Below are 20,599 nucleotides of genomic sequence, written 5' to 3'. Positions count from 1 at the left end.
ATTTTTAAATTTGGTTAGTGGAAATCGAGGTCCTTATATCCATATCCAAAACACTAATTTAATATATTTATAATTTAGTTATGACTATACATATCTGTAATGCATGTTATCATCTAAACATAAAAAAATATATACTTTTAGCAATAGCTAAACTATTTAATGATGTGCACATCATTATAAACACACACACACATATATATATATATATATATAGGAATAGAGCAATATATTTTTGTAAAATTGGGTACTGCATATTAATTGTTACTCTGGAATCAGAAATCTCTCGATTATTTCAGTTTTAATATATGCAAGTCATCTAAAGTTTTTACCAAGAATCTTGATGTACTAGACTACTACTACCTGATGTGTAAGTTGCATATTGAGATCTGTCAAAGTTAAATTATCTAAAATGGTAGGGAAACTTGAGTCAGTCTCTTACTGTGAATGAAATTATGGCCAGAAACAATCCAAAATGCATCCCCTCCCCCATGCCAATTGTGTTTAACCAATCAATATTAAGAACTACAATTTAATTTTGATAATTTGAAAATCCACAATGGGCAAAATGACTGATCTAAAGTAAAATTTGCACTGAATGATGGAAGAAAAAGCAACCAACATAAAGTGAAATATTTATTGTCTTTAAACCATATGCACTAACCAGAACTACTTGCAAACAGCATAGTTAATCAAAACATACCACACTTTAAAAATCAAGATTAAAAATGCATTAATTGATAGGCATCACTAAAACTAAACTATGAAGTTTTTCCACATATCGTTGCTGTCCAATTAAAAACATGCATCTCAAAATAGCAACTTTGAAACTTCTGTAGTGGAGTTCAATGTTTAAAAAAAAAAAAAAAAAATTAGAGTATTTTTATTGGTCCATTCTTCATGAAATGTGCACAGTGTGAAGGACAGCTACTGAGTTTAAATGTAGTAAACTAAACCGCCACAACAATGGAGTTTGTAAGTTAACTCATGCGCACCGATGAATTCCATGAGGGGGTAGGAAGGCAGCACCTGAGCCTTGCATGCTACAAAGTAATAAACGGAGGATATCATGCACGAGAGAGGGAGAAAGAATGGTGACAGTCACAAATGGGACAAAGATGGTGTACAAGTCCTTAAACTTGTCTGGTTCAGCTGGCTCTTATTCAGGAAGTAAAAGTCATTGGTGTACTTGACTTGTACGAGAGGCACACTGAAGAAACAAATTTAACAAAATATCAACTGACACCCCTGCACAATAACGGACTGAAATGTGATGCAGTAGCCACTGAAACTGTTTGATGGAAACACTTGTGAAAAGACAATTTATGTCATGCTACCTCCATGCCTTATTTGCCCTCACTTGCTTCCAGAACCCCAAGCAGTTTTGTATTTACTGTACAAATAGCTTGCACACATGCAATGACCAGGGGGTAGGGGAATAAAAACAAAACAAAACAACATGACAAAGTATCAGTGTCCACCTACAGCTAAACATTAATAAACTAAGTGACAGTAAAACATTAGATAGTTGATGTACAGACACTTACAAATCTGTAGATAAAAGCATTCAAGGATAAAATACATTTAATTATTCAAAAGTGGTACCGAAAACATCTTTTCCATCAGGAATTCAATATTTAAAAATATAACCATAATGAATTTAAAAGTTAAAGTAATTTAGATTTTGGTATGAAATGCAGCATTCTAGGAAAATTCAGTCACAAAAATGTGAGCTCCCTCACAGAAAACGATTACATTACATTAATTCACAAGCTGCCTGATGTCTGATTTACTTTAGTATTTTTTAGACGTGTTTGGCCTAAAACTTTGTCTATGCAGATAACTAACCTCCTGCTGATGAAAACATTCACCACCATCAATATAAGCTCAGAAGACGTGGTTTCACTGTTTTGGATATAACATATCTATAAATAAAATGGCTGTTTGTTTGTTGTCGACAAGGCATCCCGTTTCTTTTCGTCACTAAAGTCTATGTATTAAAAAAGGTTTCTGTAGTACAAATCATCTCACATCAAAACTCTTAATATTTGGTATTTAAAACAGTCATCAGCTAACAACACAATCAGCTGAGCCAAACATTTATATTTAAAAAAGAAATTAAAATGAATTAAGCATCAAAGCAATATTAAGGCAGATAGTTTGTGGTACTGGGGAAAAGACTCAGTTTAACATGAACTGGTTTGTCTTCTCAGAGAGGTTATTCTGTTTTTTATGTAGTATTTTAATCCTGTCCAAGTTCTGTTTCCTAGCGCCTGTGGCTCTGCTTCAAGACAGCGGACACATTCCTTCTTACCAGGAATCCTGCACATGTTAATGTACTTCATCATGTGCTTTTCTACGGCATTTACTTCATCTCGTTCCCACTTTCTTTTGGTCACCACGTCACATCCTGTAGATGACAAAACAACTGTAAGCATCCAGTTATATTTTAGTCATCTATATCTCTAGACTTTCACTGACAATACCCCTTAAACATTCCTCAAACAAAAGCAAAAACCCCATTTAAAATACATGAACATGTATAAAACTAATACATAATGGTACACCAAGTAACAATATTGGCAACCACTGTTAGACATTACAACTACAAGTTGTTTATCCTATTAAATGACACTGATCTTTGTAAAGTGAACACTAATCATGAATGTAAATATATATGGCTGCTCAGCGCGTGCATGTCATGAATCTGTCCGTGCTATAAAAAGGGGTGTAAACAAAAGAAAAATCTGGCCTTATTTCAAGCCTCCTGACAGAAACAGTGTACGTAGACTAGCAGATGCCTTTTTTTCTAGAGTTAATTTAAACAAAAAACAGATGAATGACACATACTACTTTCACCTTGTTAGTGGGTTTGAGCTGAATATTAACGTGTAGTAGTGGTGCACAATATGGACAAGAAACGCAATGTGCAATAATGTTCTTGAGCTTCGTGATATCAATGCGAAACTCAATATTAAGAATAAAAATAAAAAATAAGTGTCATAATCTGAATATAAACTTTTTACTGTGTAATGAATTCAGAATAATTACATTTTGCTGTTTCTTTTTCAACAAGAGACTTCTCCTTAAATAATATAATAATAATATATTATTATATTATATATATTATATATATATAATATATATAACTGACTCAATATATATATATATATTAATAATAATAATAATAATAGTGCATGCAGTTTTGTGCAATGCAAAGCTGTATTTCCTGAGCAACTAATAAAAATACCAATACATATGTAGGTGAACAATAAATATAGAAGTATCTATAAGTAAAAAAAAAAAATATTCGTATTAACACAAAGTTACAATAGCTGGAGCTCAGCATCACAAAACCAACATAAACACCAAAACATCTAGTATTTTTTTTAATGTTAGGTCTACACTGTAAAACAGTTTGCCCATACAACCTAAAAGATTACTTCAAGTGACAACAATGAACAGGGTTTATTTAGCTCAAATAAATATGAATGAATAAATATGAAAATGCGTTGAATGAACCATTATTGGATCCAAAGTATTTACTGGAGTTGAATAAACCCAGTTGAATAGCTTGTTACCAAATTAAATAATTTTGAATAAAAAAGTTTAAGTGTTAAATTAAATTAAAATTTTATTGAAATCCTCCTAAACAAATCATCACTTGCAAATAAGCTGAGATAATATGATTTTGTAACATTAGTTCTCTCAATTTCTATCTAATGTATTTCATGTTTAGTTACAGTGACAAACTTTCATTCAAACAATCATATTTGTAAGGATAAGAAAACCAGTATATTGGCCTTGATTTGATAAATGTCCCCCCCCACCCTGCTTCCTTTTGTTTGCACAGATTTGTGTGGAGGCTGTGTTTATACTCTGACGGGGTCATAAATAGGCGAAATGCAGTCCAGTTACAGACCCATACACTATTCAAATATTAAAAGCTGTTTAATTTTAAACAGTGTTTTAAGTGGTGTGACTAGTCATTACAGTTTAGGTTTAGCGCTCTAGGAAACTTGGATTAATCACAAGTTTCTGCATATCACACAGGTGGCTTCTAAGCATATCAGATCTGTGCATTATGATGAGCACTGTGACTCCAGTGAGTGACACAGGGCAGGGCTCTAGACACTGCTGTCCTGGGACCAGTAAAAATAGCCCAAGGGACATGGCAAATACTATTTTGGGACATTCGGTGTGAAGTAAAAGCAGAAACTTTAAGGGAATGGATTCCTGGTTGAAATATTCTCATAACAATGAAAATGGATTCTGTTTATGGATAAAGTCCCACCCTCCAGCAATAAGAGCCAATCAGATTCCTGGTTGTGGAAAAGTAGTAAACGTCTTGAAATGAGAAAATTACATTTTAGAGTATTTATTAGAGGTGGGACTTTGACGCGTTAATTTTGATTAATTAATTATGGGGAAAATAACGAAATAAAAAATTTAACGCATTTTAATCGTACAGTGCACCATGGAAAGTTTCTCAGTGCATAAGTTCCAGGCATACAAATTATAACAACATACAATGTGATGAACATTATGGAGATGATGGAAGAGACTGCACTTTATGCACAAAGGAGTTTGCTTATTACAGGAGCACTTCCACCGTTCGTTACCACCTCAACGCAAAACATATTGGGGCTAGTACGCAGGTCAGTAATGTTAACAGTACAGTGATCCCTCGTCTTTCGTGGGGGAAAAAAACTAATTTCCGCGAAGTAGAGGAAAGATATTTATTTATGTATTTAACGAGTATTTGGACTTTTAAACCCCTCCTTGTTACTGTTAACAACCCACCCTTTGCATTAAACAGTCGTTCTATAATGTTTTTCAGCTGGAACTACATGTGATATCCCACCAGTTTCTTTAATAGAGTCATTCCTAAGCTGTGATTTAGCGTTAGTAAATTTCACTCGGATGTGGACATGAACAACACATGTACTGTACGTAAGAAATACTTGTAAATGATATATTTTGTCACCTACAGCCCCAGTCTAATACATGGAAATAATAAAAAAGCCCCCTTGAAAAAACCTGCGAAGTAGCGAATCCGCGAAAGATGAACCACGAAGTAGCGAGGGATTACTGTAACGCAAACTGTGTCGCCAATCAAAATGTCACGTCAGACAAACTGACCAATTCACTGGTAGTAGACTGGTGGGAAAATAAACAAGATTTTGAATTGAAGCTTATGTTTGTTGATTCATTCACCAACCAAACTTAAATCAATATTTCTCATGCTAAATATTGAAATGTGATTAAAATGTAATTAATTTTGATTAATTACAAAGCTTCTAATTAATTTGATTAACTTTTTTAATCAAGTCCCACCCCTAGTATTTATTATTTATAAACCTTGTTGAAATATGTAATTGAAAATGTAATTTGATTCTACACTCAGCTCAACTACATAAAATGATGCTATAACTGCAGTTATTTTAATGTACAGGACATGGCACTGATCATAATACTACATATATAGTAGTACATTAGTACATTATGTTCTGGACCTTGGCTTGGGAAAATTCTGGACCTTTTTAATAACCTTTAAAATTAATTAGCCCTGATATGTGTGCTCTGACTTGCATCTATCCTTGAATAAAATGTATCTGAAAAAGATTTAAATAAAGTCTGAAATGTTACACATAACTAGTTGGGATGACAGTACTCTGTTGACAACTGATATTCTAAAACTGCCTTCTGTAAAGTCCACCACAAGATACATACATCATGCAGCAACCAAAAATTTGTTTATCTGAGAAAAAGGTACTAGCCTAGACTTTTCAGCCAATTTAACAGGTGCCAGGTGTGCCAAGATTAAAACTTCTCATGCAATTTATGTGGGTGAATTATTTTAACATTGATATTATCACATCTCCTTGGCAGTGCCCTGCTACCTGATGCTACCCAAAAATGCTGAGCTGTACATTGTGTACAGTAGCCTTAATTTAAAAATTCTTTATCCACTCAACTTTCTGCCCATACAATCATCTTACCTTTGTGCAAAATATCAGGTAACGGTGAATGAGAAGGATGAGAGCTCTCTAATGGAAAATTGTCAGTTCCATCTGGCTGGAGGTCTCCTACAGGAGGCTGATCTTCGTCAGATGATGAGTCATCACTTGCTTCAATCATTTTTTCTATTCAGAAGAAAATTATATAGCATTATAAACAAAATGGTCCTAATAATAATACAGTGCTTAATCAAAATTTGTATTAGAAATTTACCATCTGGATGAATTTCAATATCATCTAGTTTTTTCCCCTTGAAATCTGACAGTGATCCTCTCTCCATTGCTAGCAATACTTTGCTCAGCTTTGCCAATTGAAGAGTTCCCTCGGGTAAACGATAGTATTCTCTGTGGACACGTATATCGTGGCCAAGGAAGTTGGCTAGTTGATCCGTTTCATTTTCCTCAAGATTGAGTACTTTAGTCATAGTAGCGATATGTTTTCTGAGCTTAGTGGATGACAGTGCCTCTGGATGCTTTGCACCACACTCCAGTGCAAATTTATGGATACAATCTCGTCCTCTGTATGGTGTTGTTCCACCTGGTCGTGCAAACAAGTAAGGATTTTCTTTTGACACACCACACCTTTCACGTGTGTCAAGGAGAAGCTCAAGAGCTTGTACCATCTTAGGTTTCAAGAGAACTGGTACCTTCCTGTCCCGTTTACCTTTTATTTCAATCCGGGTAAAGTGCTGGCAAAGTTTCTTTTCGAATTCAGACATGCAGATGGCAAGGTCTTCATGAAGCTTTGTTTTAGGCCTTGATGTGAAGGCTGTAATTGGCATCTTTGAAACCTCCCCTTCTCTTCTCCGATTAACCCCCTGGAGTCTGAGGGGTTTTCAGACACTCTGGTGTAGTCTGACATGCCTTGATTGTTTTACAAATTGTACGCATCTGAAATTATTTTTTCTCAAAGTGTTACACATGCATTTTTCAGAACTATCTCTGCAACAACAATGTTGAATCAGTAAGAGTGTCATACATCTATATTTTGATTAAATTTACTCTAAACTTAGACTTTCCAAAAACCTGTTTTCAGAAGTGCTGATATACTGTGAAAAAACACCTTCTAAACATTTCTCACCGGGACCTTTGAGGTCAAAACTTTGTGAACACGGGTCTTGGCAACACACTGCTGATTCTACTTTTCATAAATTGTATGTAATTTTATACTTAGGACATAACAAATGTGAGGTGACACTCTGTTTTTCTCAGTCACTGGCTCCTACATTGCATATGTATGAAGATAGGTGCGAAAACCGAGGTGCGAGGTCCCCACCCCACTGCCTAATGAATGGCCCATTAGCTGTCACCGCCACAGCTGTCAAAAGAGAAGAGACCAGAGGAAGATAGTCACAGTTTATCACAGTTTATTGCAAAAAAAAAGAACTAAACAAGCAATAAAAATAAAAAAATAAATAACTGGCAAAATAAATGTAAAGATAGTGATAATATACTAAATATAGTCATACTGATAGATAGATACATATCCTTGTGTGTGTATATATGTATGAATCAGTTCAACAAAAGATGCCAGTCTCTAAAACAGTTTCTGTCTGGCTGCATGCAAAGGTAGACATCACACTGTTCACACTTCCATGGAGTTTTTGTTTGCTTTTCCCTGTGCTTCCTGCAGTATGCACAGGTCTTTCGGCCAGCAGTAGCTTGTGTACGTTCCAGGATATTGACCGGTACCTGTCCCTTGACATCACTGTTGATGGGAAATGGATGGAGAAGATATTGCTTTTACGCCAGAAGTCAGAGATGTGCTTCAAATTGACCATGGACATGTAGATTATGAGTCCAATGTACTTGTAAAATTCAGCAACGTCAACGTCCAGCCATCTGTATTTTGCACCTCTTGCAATATTCTTTGCAGCTTGCTTGTTTGTGTTCCGGCAGAGGACTTCCACAGCATCCTTTGGAAAGAACAACTTGAAGAGGGATAGGGGTGTGTAGCAGTCCCCTTTCCTCAGTTGAACACCAGGCTCCCTTGCAGGAAGAAAGCGCAGTGGTGGTGGACAGACATCCTCAACTACTTCATTTTCCCATGATGGTGGCTGTACACTGAAAAACAATAAATGTGAAATGTGAGTAGTTGCCCTGTGAGCAGTAACAAAGATTTACATATTGGTATAAATTCCAGCAGCTCCTACAAATATTTACTAATATTTCAAATACAGTATTTACACATGACCTATGTATAGCAAAATGCTAAACTTACAGTGCAGATGTGGAAGGACCATGTGTTTCCGCCCTACATGTTTGTGGTTGCAGACTGGGCCGACGGCGTTGTCTTTTGCATGGAGGTGGAATATTTTCCACATTTCTGAAAAATAATAAGAAATGTGAGCAATTGTGTTCTGAGCAGTTACAAATATTACATAGCAATATACATATATACATGCCAACAGTCACTACAAATACTTACTAATATTTCAAATACAGTATTTACCGATGACCTATGTATAGCAAAATGCTAAACTTACAGTGCAGATGTGGAAGGACCATGTGCTCCTGCCCTACATGTTGGTGGTTGCAGACTGGGCCGACGGGGTTGTCTTTTGCCTGGAGGTGGAGTATTTTCCACATTTCTGAAAAATAATAAGAAATGTGAGTAGTTGCCCTGTGAGCAGTAACAAAGATTTACATATCAGTATAAATTCCAGCAGCTCCTACAAATATTTACTAATATTTCAAATACAGTATTTACACATGACCTATGTATAGCAAAATGCTAAACTTACAGTGCAGATGTGGAAGGACCATGTGCTCCTCCCCTACATGTTGGTGGTTGCAGACTGGGCCGACGGCGTTTTCTTTTGCCTGGAGATGGAGTATTTTCCACATTTCTGAAAGAAAAATAATAATAAATGTGAGCAACTCTCTTTTGAGCAGTTACAAAGATGATCTATACATGCCAACAGTCACTACAACTAATTACTTGTATTTCAAATAAAGTACTTACATATGACCTATGTATAGCATAGTAATTGTCTTCTGAGCAGTTACAAAGATTTACATATCAGTACATAGCATAACAAGCTACATAGGATGATACTATCACATTCACGCAGGCCATTTACACATTACATTACCACACTAGGCTAAACATATACAGCCATTTACACATTATAGCATGACAATAAGCCACACTTATGGTACTGGAGCCTTGCATACTAATGTACAACATGCCATTCACACTCAGATTAGCAACAGGCTACATTTGAATGTGCCGTTTACACAACAGCAGCATTCAGTGTATTTACATAAGCATGAACGAACTCGTTTTTACATAATTATACATCTTACATGTTTTTTTTACATTCATTTATGCTTTCATATACAAAGTAATACTTATTTAATTCATTCTTTATTTTAATTTACCCGGAATTCGCGGAGTGCACATTGTAAACATGAATGAACGCGTTCTTACATAATTATATATCTTACATGTGTTTTACATTCATTTATGCTTTCATATACAAAGTAATACTTATTTCATTTATTCTTTATTTAAATTTACCCGGAATTCGCGGAGTATACACAGTAAGCGCGAAGCGTGGGTTTGTTTCATTTGAAAGGAAATATTTCACTTACCCTTCACAAAAATCCTCCTTGGGATCAATCCGCTTCTCAAAATAAAGTCTTTCTTCGTCACTGTCCTCCCCGCTTTCGTCAGATGAGCTGAAATCCTCTTCACTCTCCGAAGCAAAGCTCTCCTGGATGTGTAGAAGTGCCTCCGCAGCTGTTAACCGTGAGTGCGCCATGACGAAGCTCCACGAAAACAATTCCCCTACATGTGCTCTGTTTTTATAACAAGCAAATGGGCGTTTTCATGCAAATTATCAGTCAATAATCCTCCACTAGCCGCTGCCGAATTACCATAGTGTTAACATATGAATGGCAGAACGCGTCTATGGGCGGAACAAAAAAGCTTGTGCCTCAAAAATGTGCCGGTTGTTGTTTACGCTTCTCTCACAAGAATATAAATATATATATCGTTTCATCCTATGTATAGTTGGAAAGTAGACCCTTCAAGGTTTCCGAGGTATGTTGTATTTTTTTTCTAGGATAAAATCTCGCAGAGTTATATACGTGTTTATGTGGAATTTCAATTTTATCCCGCCGGCGGCATAACCTCAGAGGGTTAAAAAGCACAATTTGGCTAAGAGTTATCTTGCAGAGATCACTGTAGTTGTCTTTTGATGGACAGACACTTAGCACATTTTGCATCTCCACTTGCTTCTTCTCCAGATACATACACAACAGTCTTCTTTGTGAAAGGCAAGAACTGAGGCATGTTCAGTTGTGCTTCCTTTAGAGTTATTCTAGCACTTGATGAGATGTACTCTTTCCATCTTGCTTCATGTACAAGTCTGTAATTCTTCGCACATTCTGCCAGACTGTGGTTGCCCTCCATTAAGGCATTGCTCTCTACAATGCTACATATGTTCTTAAGGGAATATCCCAGTTTAAGGGCTAGTGACGGAATTTGATAGGAGTTACTTTCCTCATTGTAACCAGCTACAGATTTCACAGCTGATACAACATGCAAAAAGTTTGATGGTACAAAAAAGTCTTCCATTGTGTTAAGCGGTGTTGTTTTTTTTGCTTCATGAAGAAGTCTGGCAACCTCTCGCATCTTTTGTCTTATGTTGTCATGTTTGTTTATATCTGATCCCATTCTACGATACAAGTGTTCACCTAACTGTAGGATGCATTTTTGCTTGTTTACTATTTCTGTGAGTTCATCATAAGTCATGCGCTGAAGAACTTTCTTAAATCCCGTGCTGATCTCTAGCCCTACAGGTGTTGAAAATGCACATAGAGAGCGAACACGTTTTCGTCCTTCTTGTGATTCATCATTAGGTTTGCACAAACAGATCTTCACGTGCTTCCACAGGGTTCTTTTTGAATAAAGACCCTGGCAATGAATGCAGTGTATGAAATCTTTTGCCATTTTTGACTTTGATGGACGATAACAAGCAATCATCTGACCAGATCCTTTTCGAATAACATCCACATTATGGGCGTAATTGCCACGTTTTCTTAAATTGTTGAATCGTCGTTTTCTCTCTCTGGAATTTTTGGGAAAATGTGCTGCTTTTGCCACTTCAATTTCATTACAATGTACAGTTTCAAGATGTCTAGCAATTTTAATAAAAGAATTTCCACAAAATAAACAGTACTGCCGCTTGTATTTTGTGTGATGCATCTGCTGTGATGAGGGTACAGTGACTGGATTTTCTGTTTCCTCTCTCCTTTCAACAGCACCAGTTGACTCTTCTGCTTTTTTCTTCAGATTTGGGAATCTTTCTGGTAGCAAGCCATTTTTCAGAGTCTTAACAGATTCACTACCATCATCAGATTCATCAGTGGTGCTTCCACTTGTATCAGGAACATAATCGGCATCACTGTAGTTGCTGTAATCGCTATCAGAATCAGGATCTGGTACACTTGTGGCCTGAAATAACAAAATCACATCACTGATTTACAAAATGCTTGTGTTGAAAAGTTTCATTCAAAACAACACACAAAATACAGTTCAATTTACATTTACAGCACTTAGCAGATGCTTATATCCAGAGCAAATTACAGACGTTCCACTGTTGTGATCAGCAGCCATAACAGGTTTGGGTCAAATTATTTTCTGTATTTGAACATTGTACACTACTGCTGGACATTTCAGAATCACAGGTTATTAATCATTAGTTTGAAACCAAACAAATTAATTTATACATCTGTACAAAAGTTAGGGTTTTCAAAAGTTAGCTTGATCTGGCATTAGATTTAGACAGCAAAGTAAGACTGTAGGGATTAACATGTTTTCCTAGATTTAGCTAATGCATTTGGCTCAGTGCCACAAACTTGTTGAAAGCTTTTGAATTCTTCCAGGTGTTAGATAAGGTTACTAGGCTGGTTAAAGCATATTTTGAGAATATTCAGTTTCATCTTTGAAGGAGTTTTCAGAAAGAGCTGAAAGGTCTAGTCAGTGGTTGTGGATAAAGAGAGCACAGATTACTTGGGGAAATGCACTGTGGAGGTGCTATTGGAATTGTTGGTGATGGAGCATGCAAAATTCACATGGAACTGGTGGCACTGAGCATGCATTAACGGTGCCAGTGGGGCTAGGTACTTGTGTATCTTGTGTATGATTATAATAATTTAAGTTGAACACTTAAAAAAAAGAGATTGGTTTTAATAATTTTCCAGCCACTGTTATCAGGTTATTCACAATCTTTCTCAAGTCACTGGCCTCAAGATTTTATCATCACTTGAAATACAATACTCTATGTAAATTTATTAAGGAGGCACCAATGTCATTATTCTCCTTCCTATACCTGAATAAGTATGTGTTGATACCAAATACTGGTACCAGCATTAACTATAATTTTAATGCTCAAATGTTCCCTGTAAGTTTTAATGTTATTTCTCTTTGTAAATATTTAATAAGTAAATGCATAAGAGTATTTAAAATACTTTGTTCTAGCACTTAGTTGGTTCAAAAATTAGTTTTACTATTGCTTGCTATTTACTATTTACTATTGCCACACTATTAATGTGTTCCATGTTAAGTAAAGTTTTATCTATTCGTGTGCATGTATACATTACCCAACAGTTCCTGTGCCTGTAAAAAATTGCTTCATAGAGACAGTATCACAATAGAGTACTGATGCAAATTGCCATTATCAGCACAGATAGACATGGCACCTATGAAATCAATGTAATTATAATGTTCTACTATATCCAGTCATTTTAGAATTCATTGTTCTGTTCATTATTCTACAAAAATGTAATTGTTAGTTTATCTGAAACATTAACTTAAGACTAGCACTAGACTCATTTTAGTGAAACCACTCATTCAAAACTTTTGAATGGTAAATCTGAACACTGGAAGGGTAATGTATGTGCATGTACACCAGAACAAATCATTTCATTCTTACTCAGTTGCTTTTTTTTTTTTTTTTTTGCAAAACCCCAAATATAAAAAAAAAAAAACTAGCCCCCACCCATCTGATATTTGCTTTCAGGTTAATCCTAAAACAGAACCTTTGTTTAAAGTTTAAATTGAGATTATTAAATTAAGTCAAATCATACCAGTCTTTTTCTGAGTAATTTTGGTGCTGGTGCTCCACATTCTGAGTCTTCTGCATTAGATGAACACAGCTATAAATGTAAAAAAAGTGCATAATCAGGCATGATAAATGTAAAATATATCACTAATTAATACTTAATCGTTTTACTTATGTTTGTCAGGAAAACAAAAAAAGGTACAATGACAGGGACACATCTGAAACAATGACTAGTGATATTCAAGTATGCCTGTTGATTAGCAATTTGAGATAATCACAATGAATTTTAAATAATTGCAGTTATTTCATAATTTGATTTTACAAACCATACACCAACAAGGTTCTGGTTGAGGCAAATAAATGTAAATGTAGACATCAAGGGGCTTATTAAAACAATAACATTTCCAACTTATAAACTGTTAACCTGTAGCTAATTCTAAAATCTTTAGCATATCTGCTGGCAGAATTAGTTTATGTACTTTTTCATAAGAAATGTGTATATGTAGGTTTGTTAAACTACATTTGTTTATGCATGTGTATATCTAGGAAGCAAATTGGCTAAGCAGCCAATTTGGCAACATTAAGCTTGTACTTCAATGGCTTACAAGCCTCTGCCTATGAGAATGGAGCAGCTTCTAGTTCAAAAACTTCTACAAGCAACTAAATTCCACCAAGATGTTTGAATTTATTACAGCACCAACACGCAACTGTATGAGGCTGATGTCTGTTTTTAATTCAGTTGCCAGTATTTACATGGAGCTGTAGGCAAAGTTGGAAATGAAAAGTTGACTTTGTGGTCTTTGAGGAAATAAAGCTGTATTTTTCTCAAGTCTATCACCAGTGGACACCCACAGAACTAAGTTAACTAAACAAACCTAAACATAACTTTAATGTTGAGGAGTCACAGTGCTGAATGTTGTTGATCCATTAATCCATTTTATAATAGAGAATCAATCATATCAACAATCATCATGGAGCACCTAGGTCAATTTCAACTTTTAAAAGCTGTACGTCTCAATTCTTGTGAGCTTTCATTAGTGTATTATGTTAAAGCATGTCTGGAGAAAACTGTATATTACTGCCTCTATACCAGCTAATCTTAAAATTCAGTTAAAAAAAAAAAAAACTCTCCGGAACATCAATTCCAACATGTTGTGTTTTCTGTTTGTACATATCTCATGAAATATCTAAACTAGCAAAATACAGGTTCCTTGTCCCCTCCCTGTCTCCTCCATTCTGTTTTTCCTACCCTCCATCTGCACGCCAATTGTAGTCACTTGGGGTAGTAGTGAGCCTGAGACTACTACTAATTTATATGAATAATAGTAGAAATCTCGCTATAGTAAAGACTCGCTAAAACAGAAAGATAAGAAACATGAACATTTTATGCCATCAACTGTCCTCAATTCCAGTCATTACTAACTCCCAGGATCCCCCAGTATCTACAATGCTTACACCTACTCATTTAGTATTTAAGCAGTGTTTCTCCCTGCATAGGATTTCCTCAATATTCCTTGTGACTTACTAAAAGTTCTTTGGTCTGTGCATGCTGACTTTTCACTATGTTTTAAATCATTCTAGGCTTCTGTTTTTCCTGTGCTTAAACTGTTGCCCTTGTTTTTGAGTTTAAACATTGTTGCCTTGATTTCCTGCCTACATTTACAATAATGCCTCTACATCATTTTACAGGCCTTTTTAAAAGGAACACCAGGTAGTATTTTTACCTTTAAATGTCACCATCATTAATGCACCACTTGGCTGTAATAGGGACAATAGGGTCTCTGTTGTTGTTTCTCTGAGTTCAGCACTGCAAACTGCATTGTGTATATTTAGGAAGCGCGTAGAAAACCATGACTACCACCCCATCAATACTTATGTGTTTATCAAATTCCTACTTCAACGCAGGCCTTTTCTCTACATGTTCCAACATTTATTTTAGTTCAGTTTTACTGTACATGATTCCCACATAGATGATGAGACTGAAGCAGAAAATGGACAATATTACTACCTTGTTATTTTTGAACGATGACATTCCACCTGAAAATATTCCAGTACTTAATGCATCACTGCTGGATGTTTGGTTGGCCAAAGGTACACAATCAATTGCAGGAGGTGCCTTGCCTGCCAACTAAACAAAAGCAAAGCTGAAATATGGTGCCTAAATTTTAACATCAAATCAGCATAAGTACTGTTACATAACATGAAAATAGAAAACAATTAAACAGAGACAAAAACAAACCTTCTCAGAAACCAAAAATATAAATATGTTCATATTTGAGAAAAATTACTAGAAGGATGTGATAATTGAGAATACACTAGGTTTAATAGTAGTTCTATCAATAATTACATTTACAGTACTACAGTATCACTGATTTTTTAAACTAGTAACTTCTAATTAACATTAATTTAATAACATCAATTAATATGTATTAAAAAAAAGTGATTATGATTCTGTCCAGTTCAAGATTCTCACCTTTTTTTCCACTATAGAGAGCTGTTGTAGAAGAAAAGCACGATGTCTTTCAAGATCCAAATGCTGCTCTTCTGTGTCGGTACCTTTACAGTTGTTGGATAGACTAAATTCCAACTGAAATTAAAAGACAGATACAATATGGACATAAAATTGCATTAAGTAAATAACTTAATGTTTATAAGTATTTAATAATTAAATTTATCATAGCTTGTATACTGCTAGTAATTATACAAAGTCTTAAATAATACAAGAAACTGCACCTTACTCCACATAGAAATTGTTGCAATGGAAACCAAGTGTATTCAACACTGAGTATGTCATCTAAATTTTCATGTTGTTGCTTTGTCACAATACCCAAGTCTAGATTATTGTTTCTCAACACCTGAAATTACCTTTACTGTGCTTAGTGCAGAGACAATAGTAATAACATAACAAGAGGTTTCATTTATATAGTGTCTTTCTCACACTCAAGGTCACTTTACAACATTATGAAGAGAAGCCCTGGTCCGTTTCTTTAATAGTTGCTTCCAATTTGGCCACTCTGGCACAACCTACATGGTCTGTGAGCTTTAAAAATACAAACTAAGCTATATTAACATTTTATACATGTGCTCTGGCCTCTAAAATGAGAACCTGTACACTCCAGATGAACCGGAACCAAGTAGCTCAAAACACCTGGGCAGTTACACTCCAGATGAACCAGAATGAGAACCTGTACACTCCAGATGATCTGGAACCAAGTAGCTCAAAACAGCTGGGCAGTTACACTCCACATGAACCAGAATGAGAATAATAATAAAAATATTAATAAAAAAAAAAAATAATAATAATAATAATAATAGTGCATGCAGTTTTGTGCAATGCAAAGCTGTATTTCCTGAGCAACTAATAAAAATACCAATACATATGTAGGTGAACAATAAATATAGAAGTATCTATAAGTAAAAAAAAAAAATATTCGTATTAACACAAAGTTACAATAGCTGGAGCTCAGCATCACAAAACCAACATAAACACCAAAACATCTAGTATTTTTTTTAATGTTAGGTCTACACTGTAAAACAGTTTGCCCATACAACCTAAAAGATTACTTCAAGTGACAACAATGAACAGGGTTTATTTAGCTCAAATAAATATGAATGAATAAATATGAAAATGCGTTGAATGAACCATTATTGGATCCAAAGTATTTACTGGAGTTGAATAAACCCAGTTGAATAGCTTGTTACCAAATTAAATAATTTTGAATAAAAAAGTTTAAGTGTTAAATTAAATTAAAATTTTATTGAAATCCTCCTAAACAAATCATCACTTGCAAATAAGCTGAGATAATATGATTTTGTAACATTAGTTCTCTCAATTTCTATCTAATGTATTTCATGTTTAGTTACAGTGACAAACTTTCATTCAAACAATCATATTTGTAAGGATAAGAAAACCAGTATATTGGCCTTGATTTGATAAATGTCCCCCCCCACCCTGCTTCCTTTTGTTTGCACAGATTTGTGTGGAGGCTGTGTTTATACTCTGACGGGGTCATAAATAGGCGAAATGCAGTCCAGTTACAGACCCATACACTATTCAAATATTAAAAGCTGTTTAATTTTAAACAGTGTTTTAAGTGGTGTGACTAGTCATTACAGTTTAGGTTTAGCGCTCTAGGAAACTTGGATTAATCACAAGTTTCTGCATATCACACAGGTGGCTTCTAAGCATATCAGATCTGTGCATTATGATGAGCACTGTGACTCCAGTGAGTGACACAGGGCAGGGCTCTAGACACTGCTGTCCTGGGACCAGTAAAAATAGCCCAAGGGACATGGCAAATACTATTTTGGGACATTCGGTGTGAAGTAAAAGCAGAAACTTTAAGGGAATGGATTCCTGGTTGAAATATTCTCATAACAATGAAAATGGATTCTGTTTATGGATAAAGTCCCACCCTCCAGCAATAAGAGCCAATCAGATTCCTGGTTGTGGAAAAGTAGTAAACGTCTTGAAATGAGAAAATTACATTTTAGAGTATTTATTAGAGGTGGGACTTTGACGCGTTAATTTTGATTAATTAATTATGGGGAAAATAACGAAATAAAAAATTTAACGCATTTTAATCGTACAGTGCACCATGGAAAGTTTCTCAGTGCATAAGTTCCAGGCATACAAATTATAACAACATACAATGTGATGAACATTATGGAGATGATGGAAGAGACTGCACTTTATGCACAAAGGAGTTTGCTTATTACAGGAGCACTTCCACCGTTCGTTACCACCTCAACGCAAAACATATTGGGGCTAGTACGCAGGTCAGTAATGTTAACAGTACAGTGATCCCTCGTCTTTCGTGGGGGAAAAAAACTAATTTCCGCGAAGTAGAGGAAAGATATTTATTTATGTATTTAACGAGTATTTGGACTTTTAAACCCCTCCTTGTTACTGTTAACAACCCACCCTTTGCATTAAACAGTCGTTCTATAATGTTTTTCAGCTGGAACTACATGTGATATCCCACCAGTTTCTTTAATAGAGTCATTCCTAAGCTGTGATTTAGCGTTAGTAAATTTCACTCGGATGTGGACATGAACAACACATGTACTGTACGTAAGAAATACTTGTAAATGATATATTTTGTCACCTACAGCCCCAGTCTAATACATGGAAATAATAAAAAAGCCCCCTTGAAAAAACCTGCGAAGTAGCGAATCCGCGAAAGATGAACCACGAAGTAGCGAGGGATTACTGTAACGCAAACTGTGTCGCCAATCAAAATGTCACGTCAGACAAACTGACCAATTCACTGGTAGTAGACTGGTGGGAAAATAAACAAGATTTTGAATTGAAGCTTATGTTTGTTGATTCATTCACCAACCAAACTTAAATCAATATTTCTCATGCTAAATATTGAAATGTGATTAAAATGTAATTAATTTTGATTAATTACAAAGCTTCTAATTAATTTGATTAACTTTTTTAATCAAGTCCCACCCCTAGTATTTATTATTTATAAACCTTGTTGAAATATGTAATTGAAAATGTAATTTGATTCTACACTCAGCTCAACTACATAAAATGATGCTATAACTGCAGTTATTTTAATGTACAGGACATGGCACTGATCATAATACTACATATATAGTAGTACATTAGTACATTATGTTCTGGACCTTGGCTTGGGAAAATTCTGGACCTTTTTAATAACCTTTAAAATTAATTAGCCCTGATATGTGTGCTCTGACTTGCATCTATCCTTGAATAAAATGTATCTGAAAAAGATTTAAATAAAGTCTGAAATGTTACACATAACTAGTTGGGATGACAGTACTCTGTTGACAACTGATATTCTAAAACTGCCTTCTGTAAAGTCCACCACAAGATACATACATCATGCAGCAACCAAAAATTTGTTTATCTGAGAAAAAGGTACTAGCCTAGACTTTTCAGCCAATTTAACAGGTGCCAGGTGTGCCAAGATTAAAACTTCTCATGCAATTTATGTGGGTGAATTATTTTAACATTGATATTATCACATCTCCTTGGCAGTGCCCTGCTACCTGATGCTACCCAAAAATGCTGAGCTGTACATTGTGTACAGTAGCCTTAATTTAAAAATTCTTTATCCACTCAACTTTCTGCCCATACAATCATCTTACCTTTGTGCAAAATATCAGGTAACGGTGAATGAGAAGGATGAGAGCTCTCTAATGGAAAATTGTCAGTTCCATCTGGCTGGAGGTCTCCTACAGGAGGCTGATCTTCGTCAGATGATGAGTCATCACTTGCTTCAATCATTTTTTCTATTCAGAAGAAAATTATATAGCATTATAAACAAAATGGTCCTAATAATAATACAGTGCTTAATCAAAATTTGTATTAGAAATTTACCATCTGGATGAATTTCAATATCATCTAGTTTTTTCCCCTTGAAATCTGACAGTGATCCTCTCTCCATTGCTAGCAATACTTTGCTCAGCTTTGCCAATTGAAGAGTTCCCTCGGGTAAACGATAGTATTCTCTGTGGACACGTATATCGTGGCCAAGGAAGTTGGCTAGTTGATCCGTTTCATTTTCCTCAAGATTGAGTACTTTAGTCATAGTAGCGATATGTTTTCTGAGCTTAGTGGATGACAGTGCCTCTGGATGCTTTGCACCACACTCCAGTGCAAATTTATGGATACAATCTCGTCCTCTGTATGGTGTTGTTCCACCTGGTCGTGCAAACAAGTAAGGATTTTCTTTTGACACACCACACCTTTCACGTGTGTCAAGGAGAAGCTCAAGAGCTTGTACCATCTTAGGTTTCAAGAGAACTGGTACCTTCCTGTCCCGTTTACCTTTTATTTCAATCCGGGTAAAGTGCTGGCAAAGTTTCTTTTCGAATTCAGACATGCAGATGGCAAGGTCTTCATGAAGCTTTGTTTTAGGCCTTGATGTGAAGGCTGTAATTGGCATCTTTGAAACCTCCCCTTCTCTTCTCCGATTAACCCCCTGGAGTCTGAGGGGTTTTCAGACACTCTGGTGTAGTCTGACATGCCTTGATTGTTTTACAAATTGTACGCATCTGAAATTATTTTTTCTCAAAGTGTTACACATGCATTTTTCAGAACTATCTCTGCAACAACAATGTTGAATCAGTAAGAGTGTCATACATCTATATTTTGATTAAATTTACTCTAAACTTAGACTTTCCAAAAACCTGTTTTCAGAAGTGCTGATATACTGTGAAAAAACACCTTCTAAACATTTCTCACCGGGACCTTTGAGGTCAAAACTTTGTGAACACGGGTCTTGGCAACACACTGCTGATTCTACTTTTCATAAATTGTATGTAATTTTATACTTAGGACATAACAAATGTGAGGTGACACTCTGTTTTTCTCAGTCACTGGCTCCTACATTGCATATGTATGAAGATAGGTGCGAAAACCGAGGTGCGAGGTCCCCACCCCACTGCCTAATGAATGGCCCATTAGCTGTCACCGCCACAGCTGTCAAAAGAGAAGAGACCAGAGGAAGATAGTCACAGTTTATCACAGTT

The 20,599-nt window shown here is 35.5% G+C and overlaps 1 protein-coding gene across 1 annotated transcript; it reads right to left on the bottom strand.

Moving 5' to 3' along the window:
- Window positions 1-7,385: 7,385 nt before the first annotated feature.
- On the bottom strand, window positions 7,386-10,062 carry LOC136664278 (uncharacterized). Its single transcript, XM_066641410.1, has 5 exons — window positions 9,615-10,062; window positions 8,762-8,866; window positions 8,504-8,608; window positions 8,239-8,343; window positions 7,386-8,081 (listed from the first exon to the last, which is right to left on the bottom strand). Exons 1-5 carry the CDS (start codon window positions 9,782-9,784, stop codon window positions 7,535-7,537), a joined length of 1,032 nt encoding a protein of 343 aa, XP_066497507.1. The 5' UTR covers window positions 9,785-10,062; the 3' UTR covers window positions 7,386-7,534.
- Window positions 10,063-20,599: the final 10,537 nt, after the last annotated feature.

The sequence above is a fragment of the Hoplias malabaricus genome, chromosome 12 (genome assembly GCF_029633855.1).
Source record: "Hoplias malabaricus isolate fHopMal1 chromosome 12, fHopMal1.hap1, whole genome shotgun sequence".
Taxonomy (NCBI): domain Eukaryota; kingdom Metazoa; phylum Chordata; class Actinopteri; order Characiformes; family Erythrinidae; genus Hoplias; species Hoplias malabaricus.
This window is presented reverse-complemented; position numbering and strand designations above follow the sequence as displayed.